The sequence below is a fragment of the Callorhinus ursinus genome, unplaced genomic scaffold (genome assembly GCF_003265705.2).
Source record: "Callorhinus ursinus isolate GAN/ISIS: 27379988/994484 unplaced genomic scaffold, GSC_fseal_2.0 scaffold10, whole genome shotgun sequence".
NCBI classification, from domain to species: Eukaryota; Metazoa; Chordata; class Mammalia; order Carnivora; family Otariidae; genus Callorhinus; species Callorhinus ursinus.
This window is the reverse complement of record NW_027397072.1, coordinates 80,135,911-80,144,614: the sequence shown is the minus strand read 5'-3', so window position 1 is coordinate 80,144,614 and position 8,704 is coordinate 80,135,911. Positions and strand designations below refer to the sequence as shown.

Below are 8,704 nucleotides of genomic sequence, written 5' to 3'. Positions count from 1 at the left end.
TTTGAATTCTGACTCTGCCATTGAGTCAAAGACCTTGGGCAAGTACTTAATATCTATGAGTATCAGTTTTCTCATGCCCTAGAGATAATGCTTTTACTACAGCAGAAACTGAGCAGCTGTTTACCAAATCTGCCTCTCCGTCTTCCAGGCCACTAAGCTAGATTACATTTCCAGGCTCCTTTCCAGTCAGGCATGGTCACATGACTGAGTTCTACTAAAAGGAGTGGTCTGGCCTCTAAAAATCCTCCCCCCTGAAAGCCTCTTATCTTTCTCCATCTACCCACAGAATAGGCCTAGAGGCCCTTGAGCTCATCCTAGACAGAGCCTATAGTGGAAGAGAAACCTGGAAGAGTCCAATAATAAGGAGCACCTGCAGTGGACTAGCTAAGAATTGGAAGTGAAATTCTACTGAATTAAGCCAGCAAGAGTATAAGATTTTTCTGTGGCAGTAACTAACATTTCTCTAATACACTATTTTGCAGGACTGTGAAGATTAATATAAATTACCCACCATAATGCCTGAAAAAGTGCATACTTGGAAAATATAACTATTTCAGGTCTCCACAAATGGAAACGCACTGCACAGTATCTATGATATAGCATTAGCATGTAGATACGTGTTTGTAAATTGTGCATGCACCACACTTACTGAGACCTTACGTTCATTCTTATGTTTAGTCATAACAGCACTATTATATAGTAGGTTCTATCATTTGTCCCATTTTACAGATGAATAAACTAAGGCTCTGAGAAGTTAAGTAAGTTATCTAAGACTGTAAGAAGATATTATACACAGGGAGTAGCCAATGACAGAGCTGAGCCCTTAACCCAGTTCTCAGTTACTCTATTTTTTTAAATTCAGAAAGGAGAAATCTATAGGGTACACAAAAGCTAATCACTAATTTGATGTAGGAGAGAGAGAGAGATTTTAGAGCCCAGTCAGGGTGACTTCCCTGGCAACAGGCCTCAGACAGTCTCCTTTGCTTGTGCTGTAATAACAACAATGAAGATAAATAACAAATACCAACAGAATACCTATGAGATATCAGGCACTCACTGTTCTAAATTCTTTACAAGTATTAACTCATTTAATACTCAGAACAACCATACAGGATAGGTTCTATTATTGTGTTCACATTGATGATAGAGAAACTGAGGCACAGCATGGTGAGGTAATGAACAAAGATACACAAATAGTGAGAGGCAAATGTGGAATTTGAACCCAGGCAGTCCGGCTGCCAGGCCATGCACACTACCCATATAACTGAACTATGGCTTGTCATAGCTCCTCAACATGGGTCATATCCTGACATCCCAGTTGCTTGAAATCTCACCTCACCCCAGTTTCAACAAGTGATATCTAACCTAAAAGGAAGGTTGTTCATGTGTGTGGGCTGGGGTGGGAGAGCAGGAAGATACCATCCTGCTACTTGCAGTCCCTTGAACATGCACTTTCCCACCTATGTTTGTTATTCTTTCTGTCAGGGATGTTCTTTTCCATTGCCATCTATAGCAATCCTACAGATGCTTCAAGAACCAATTCAAGAACCACCTCTCTCCTTGATTTTCCTGGACACAAACAATCTCTTCCTTCTCTGTGCTTCCACATAAATTCATTTATAAATTATTACTTTTTACTAAAATTTAAATTTTATAAATTATGTGCTTCCGCATAAATACATTTATAAATTATTAATTTTACTCTTTTAAATACCCAACATAAAGATTACCAATACAGTTGAAGTCCCACTGTGGCCCTCCTAGTTTGTGTCAGTCTTCCTACCCTCAGGAATCACTGGTCTCCAAAATTTGGTATTTGTTCTCGCCATAGTATTCAACTTATATAAATGTTATCTTGCTATAAAAAGCATCTTGCTTGTTTCACTCAACATCATGATTTTAAGACTCTTCTAATTTTATGCAAGTGGTTCATTCATTTTTTGTTGCTATATAAATGTCATTTATATGAACATTGTAATATTTCTTTCTTCTCTTGTTAATGGGACACCTGGGTTCTTTCCGACTCTTTTGCTCTAAGAAACCATGTCTACACTCACATCTGTGTCCTCATGGACTTTGAAGACTTTCTCTGGTAAATAGGTATCAGGAAGGATAACGTGGCAGTTTAAGACTTATAGGGCCAAGAGTTGATTAAGATGTAAACCCAGAAAGGTAAAGAAGCCTTGGTGGCTAGTTTCTTGTATGAATATCTTAAGGCTTCAGGAAGGCAACTGTGAGACTGAAAAACTGGGCAGCAGTCTTTGTCATCCTCCAAGGACCAGGGGACAAAAACCGGAGTCTAGCGTGTGCAATGGAGGAGCCCATGAAAAACTCTCAGCTATTTCATCAGGGCCCCAAAGAACCATATTGTAAGAGCAAAGATGGATAACAAGCAAAAATCGAGATAAATATCAAACAGTGAAACAGACATAAAGGGAACCTAGGTAATTTACTCATTAGAAAGATTCTAAAAATATCTGTTCTTACTATGTTAAAGGAGAAAAATGACAAGATTGAGAATCTCATCAGAAAGCTAGAAAATAATGAAATTAGGAAATAGAAAATCTGGAACTGACAAATGTAATAACCAAAGTAAGAACTCAGATGGTGGCTTTAATAACATAAGAGACACAGCTGAATAGAGATTAAGTGACCTGGAAGATAGACCAAAAGAAAATATCCATAATGTACACCAGACTGACAAAACAATATGGGAGGTCTATAGATTGCAGTGAAAAGAACTAATATAAATGTGATTGGCGAAAAAAGAGTAAGAAAGTGTGTGTCAATATCAGTGTTTAGAAAGTATCTGTGTAAGAGATGAGAAAGGGAGAAGACAAAGGGGACAGGCCACATGATAGGGGCAGAGATTTGAGTGAAGCTGCACAACCAACAGGAACATCTGGAGCCACCAGAGGCTAGAAAAGGCAAGAAAGGATTCTCTACTAAGGTCTTCAGATGGGGCATGGCCTTAATGATCCCCTTATGTTGGACTTTTGGCCTCTAGAACAATAAGAGAATACATTTCTGTTGCTTGAAGTCAATAAGCTTGAGAAAATTTGTTATGGCCGTCCTAGAAAACTAATATGGGATAGTAAAGTCAGAGTGAAGAAAGTAATTAGGCTTTATTTTTTTTAATATATTTTATTTATTTATTTGAGAGAGAGAGACCACAAGCAGGGGGAGTGGCAGAGGGAGAGGGAGAAGAAGACAATCCGCTGAGCAGGGAGCCCAACGCAGGGCTCGATCCCAGGACCCTGGGATCATGCTTTGAGCCGAGGCAGATGCTTAACCAACTGAGCCACCCAGGTACCCCAGCAATTAGATGTTAATTGAAAGATGTGAGCTTTGTTCTGGACATGCTTGCCAGTAGCCTTGTGGCCGTGAGTAAGTCACTTGGCCTCTCTGGGGTGCTTTCCTCAGCAGCCCGCGAGAAGGTGGGCCTGAATGATCAGAGGCCTCTGCCCACTCCAAGGTTCTGAGAGTTCCTTTCAAATTCTGTTCTGGCTAGCCTCAGACCCCTGATCTTCCTGAGGCTCTCAGGGGCCTGGACAATGGGCTGAGGCATGGCCTCTCCCTACGAAGTGACCATCAGGGCTAAGAAGGCAGGCATCCTCCCTCTAGAGACCAACATTGGGCCTAGGATTTGGTCTTATTTGATGGGACACCTGGATAGAGTCATATCATAAGGCTCCTTTTCACAGGACGCCAGGCTAAAAATTGCCCAGCACCGTACAGAGGGAGAACCAGTTGTCAGTGTGGAAGCTGAAGGTTAAATCACAGTCTGCTTCCTCTCTGGATTTATTGGCACTGGTGGAGCATCACTGGTCACTGCTGTGGGGGAAAGGAGTGAGGTGATGTCTGAGATTGCAGAGTCTGTGTCTATCTTCCCGTCATCAGAGACTGGCTTGGGCAAAGGAAGAGTTTTTAGCTCAAACGGTGTTTCTTAGAAGCGGTGGCCCTCTTTGCCCATCGCTCGCCCCCATAAACATCGTCTTCCTGGCTGGCCCTTGGCAGGCCTGTGCCAAGTGTATGATCCTCCACTGGGGTGGAGTCAATTAACACTGATTGAGTGAAGAGGATTCTAGGGCTTGGTTTGGGGCAGAAACAGCCATCCTTGGTCACTTGAAAATGTCGAGACTGTTCCTGCAGACTTGTACTGGAGCATTACGCACCACCGCTGTGCTCTGCTCACACTATTAGAGAGGCATGAGGTTGAGTCAGCGCGGCCTGTGCTCCGAGGATTTGGGATGCACCAGGAGGCCAAACCTGCCCTGTCTCCTACCTACTGCAGGGTCTCAGACCAGTGCCTTGATCCCTCCACCTGCAACCTGTGCTCAGCAAAATGTCACGCAGAGTCAGGTTTGCTCTACTCATCTCTGCAGGTAAGATCTACTGAGGGGGCTTAAAATACCCTATTTGGGAGAATAGGCTTGAGACTTATTACAAGAGCATATAAATGCTAAAAATAAAAACGAATCCCAAAGTGTGACATCTACGTTATATCTTAAAAGGAGGACTTTTAAATTTGAGGAGAAGCTTAAAAGAAGGATGTTTCAATGCAGCTTAGGTTCATTGCATCTATCACTAGGGTCCCTCCTTGTGTTACTGCCCATCTTCTGCGTCATCTACTCCTTCGAATGATCTGGGGAGATCTGGAAGTCAAATACTGTTTACAGAGGAGGAGCCTGAGAAGGTAAAAGGGCTAAGCATCCTGGTTTCCTGGAATTGTTATATGTTAACTTGGTGTTGTAACCTCAAGTCCCTGGTCAGTGAGATAGAAGCAGTGTCGTTACGGCAAGTCGCTCTGGTAGTATTTGCATCATGAAAATCATCTTTGAAGTGTCACAGAGCCAAGGCTTATCAAGCATTCCCTATGTACAACCATGCTAAGCCCTTTCATAGATGGTCTCCTCCGTTCTCACAAAAACTATGTGAAGGTACTATTATTACCAACCCTATTTTACCATGGAGGAGAATGAGGCACAGGGATGGGAAGTGACTGGCCCACCGACCCCCAGGTAAAAGGTGAAAGAATCAGAACATGAAGCCAGCCAGTCTCTCCCTAGCCTGGGCCCTCAATTATCAATAATAACAAGATATCTGTGGCAGGCTAAAACAATGCCAAACCCAGCACATTATTATTTAAAATCTTATTATTTTAAAAATATATCTAATCCCTCCTGCAAGACTTCCCATTAAGAAATGAAAATATTGTGTCCATGCTGTTTTATTTTTTATGCAACTGAATATTCTAGTGAATATAGAGCAAGAGAATTATCTTTTATTGTTCACAGAAAGAAAGTTGACACGTGTTCAAAATAATTGCTCGGTTTCTTTATCTGATCCAGTTTCTCTTTGCCACTGAATTCTGAAAAAAGAAGAGAAAAATGCACTGCTTGGATCAAATCATTATCAGAATCGAGACAAGGCCTGTGGGCATGTTATTGCACAACGTATTTTAAAAATTACGCCTCAGTTTGACAAGTCATAAATTCCCCAAATCGGTACTTATTTATTTTTGCATTATCTAATTGGGCCATTCAGGCTGTGTGAGTGCTGTGGCCTCAGGGAACCTCTTCCCCGGCTTTCACCCATGGCGTTCTGTCTCCCAGCATCTGGGCAGCTTTCTCTGGCACCCTGGCCTGCCCAGGCCCCAGCTGCTGTCAGCAGGTCAGCATCAGGCCCCAGGGAGCACACCATCATGAGAGACGGAAGAGGCCCAGAGCTGCCCTTGTACATGGACTTCACCTCCACAGGCCTGAAGACCAAGGAATCTCCTTGGATTTAAACTCTGGGTCTCAGAACACTGTTGAATGGGAGGGAGTGGGCTGGCCTGGCAGTACTCCGAGATGTTCCCGCTCTCAAGTGCTCCCCCTCTCGTGCCAAGCCTGCCCTGGGGGGGGGGGGGGGAGCTTTTCCCTCATCAGAAGGGTCAGGTGAGAAGTCCTGAGGATCAGCTGGGCCAAGGGGGGCTCTCATTCCCTCACAGCCCCTGCCGGAGACGCTTGCAAAGAGCCAGCATGGGGGCAAAAGCTGCATTGTGTGCCGGGTGGGGGTCTCTGTGGTGTGCAGAGCAGGGAAGGGAGGGGGTGGAGGACACTCCGAGGTTCCAGGTGGCCCTCATGCTCTTGAACTGCCACCCCTCTGGCTGGCTCTCACTCCCCCTCAGTCAGACACAACGTTTGCTTAGAGGGGAACAGTTGCAATGGCACTGACCTTGGAGTGTCCTACCGGGCGTTATCGTCCATGTTTCTTCCGTTCCTTGGCTGGGAAAAAAAAAAAAAAAAAGAAGCAGCTTACAGATACTGAGACAAAACTGCCTGGAACCTGTTTCTGGGCTTCAGATCCTTCCTCACCTGGGCCCTAAGGCCTCATTCTAGCTGGGATGTCAGCGGCCTCCTTGGGAGTTCACCTGGGAAGCCCTCGCCCAGGGCAAGGATGTAGATCCCCTGTGGCAGTGCCCCAGGACCCTTGCTGTTCCTCCAGCCCTGACACCGACCCCTCCTCTTCCCCACCTCCTCTCCCTACCCCACCCCCCACCCTCCCCCACCCCCGTCTCCACTGGATGCAGCAGGACGGTCTTCAAACCATTTATCAAAGGACTTCTCACCCTGAAGACATCATGGAGACCCACTGTTTCTCAAGTACTTTCTAGAGAACAACCACTAATAGGTCATACAGGCAGCATGGAGTGGAAGAACTTCCATGATCAAACATGGTGGAAACTATGTTTCCCACAGCTTTCTTATATAGTTCCTGCAGGACATGCCGGTGTGCACTGTGAACCTTCAAGAGTGTTGGGTGCAGTCTTTCCCAAGCTTGTCTGATCTTTGCACCAGTGACCCACAGAATAGTTTGAGGGGCAGGAATCTGTCTGATTCATGGTCTGATATTTTGGATGCAAACCCTTGAGGATCGAGGGGATGAAGCATAGCTAGTGAGTGGCGGATCACAAACTAAGAGTTTCTGATTCTGTGACCTTTGCAGGAGGCTCGGAGACCCCAGGTAAGGAGGAGGGGATGGCGCCTACACTATTTGGGGGCACGTATCCTGGACCTCCATGCCCAGGGACACAGATGCCAATTCTGGCTGGCCCCCGTGTGTGTCCATCAGCAGCATTCCTGCCTCCCACCCACGCTCCCAGAGCTCTGGTTCTCTCAGCCTATGTCCTTCGGCACCCTTTCTTTCATAAACGTCAGGTTTCTAGGAGACTTTGAAATTCACCCCTCAGGAAAGGATGAGAGAGTCCCCATAATTATTCACCAGTTTGCCATGGGGTGCTGGGCTGTGCTTATTCTGGAGAATCCATAATTGTGTGGCAGGAGGGAACTGCGGTTAAAAACAGAGAAAAAGAAATGCTATACCCTGAAAAGGAAAAATGGTCGTCCCCAGGTGGCAATGTGATCCTGCAACATAAAAACACAAACCATTATGCAACCAGTTTGTGCCAAAGGTCTGACGATGTCTATGACCGCAGTTTTCAAAGTGTGGTCCCCAGACCAAAAGCATCAACGACACCTGAGACTTGGTTAGAAATGCAAATTCTCAGGTCCCCGCTGACTACCTGGAGTTGGGGCCTAGCCATCTGAATCTTAACAACATTCCAAGGTATGGATGACTCATGGTCAACTTGGAGAAGAGCTGGTATACGGGGCTTATGCACTCGCAGTACCTCTCCCCAAGTTTGTACAACTGCCACGTAGGCCCCTGAGCCACATCAAGCAAATCCTCAGGAACAGATGGGTCCAGGTGACTCATCTGCAAGGCTGGAGATGAAATATAAACAGCCAAAAGCATTGCTCTGGGAGTCCTCTCTGCCTCAGGACAAGCTCAGGAAAACCTGAAATTAAATGCTCAGCCTCAGAGAAGATTTTAGGGGCATACTGTGAGACCAGTTCTTTCCAGAAATGATCTAAAGAGGTGACAAGATTGCCCATCTCCAAGCACTTCTCCACAGAGCTTCCATACCTTCTTGGTGAAATCCACTGTGGCAGTCCCTGAATCCTGGGAGGGAACGAGGCACAGGTTAACGTAACAAGAACTGCATCCCCCAGGCTTGCAGTCATTCCACTGTGACCCTGTGCCTCCCTGGCTCCATCCTCAGGTACCAGAAATCGGGGGCAAAAAAGCAGTTTAGGGGAAGGGCTAACTATGTAACCAATTATAATTGCCTGTTCCAGAAGATAGGCATGTTCTTGATTGAGGTACCATTTGTGTCCAGAACAATGTTAAATTGGCTTGCTCTTCCCAATGGCGTCAACTTGAAATTGACCCCCCATCCAAGGGTATGCCCTGGCAGCTTCTTCAGCTTGTCTTTGCTTGTGGGTCTGGCCTAACAACAGATCAGACTCAATCTGGAAGGCTTTGGGGAGCAGCGGGATCAGACAAGACACACTGCTGCCAGTGCTTAAGATGATCAACCCATTTCCCAGGAACTGAGCAGCTTCCTGGGGCTCTTGGGATTTTCAGAGCTAAAACCAGGAACGTCCTGGGCAAACCAGGATGAAATTCAGCATTCGAAAGAAAATGTTTTTTCTTTCTTTCTTTCTTTCTTCCTTCCTTCCTCTTTCTCTTTCTTTCTTTCTTTCTTTCTTTCTTTCTTTCTTTCTTTTTTCTTTCTTTCTTTCTTTCTTTCCTTTCTTTCTTTCTTTCTTTCTTTCTTTCTTTCTTTCTTTCTTTCTTTCTTTCTTTCTTTCTTTCC

At 45.1% G+C, this 8,704-nt stretch overlaps 1 protein-coding gene across 17 annotated transcripts in view; it reads right to left on the bottom strand.

The window, feature by feature from the left end:
• Positions 1–5,222: 5,222 nt before the first annotated feature.
• Positions 5,223–8,704, bottom strand: part of NMS (neuromedin S) — a 31,143-nt gene continuing 27,661 nt past the window's right edge. For 10 of the 17 annotated variants that reach the window (XM_073896885.1, XM_073896891.1, XM_073896895.1 and 7 more), the window contains 4 exons: positions 7,972–8,007; positions 7,368–7,409; positions 6,220–6,269; positions 5,223–5,371 (listed from right to left, as the gene is read on the bottom strand). In XM_073896885.1, the coding sequence (XP_073752986.1) occupies positions 6,231–6,269; positions 7,368–7,409; positions 7,972–8,007 (117 nt within the window). In that variant the 3' untranslated portion in view covers positions 5,223–5,371; positions 6,220–6,230. Of the gene's footprint in view, positions 5,372–6,219; positions 6,270–7,367; positions 7,410–7,675; positions 7,844–7,971; positions 8,008–8,704 lie in introns of those variants that run through there. The other 7 variants (XR_012379596.1, XR_012379598.1, XM_073896890.1 and 4 more) reach the window with 5 other exon arrangements.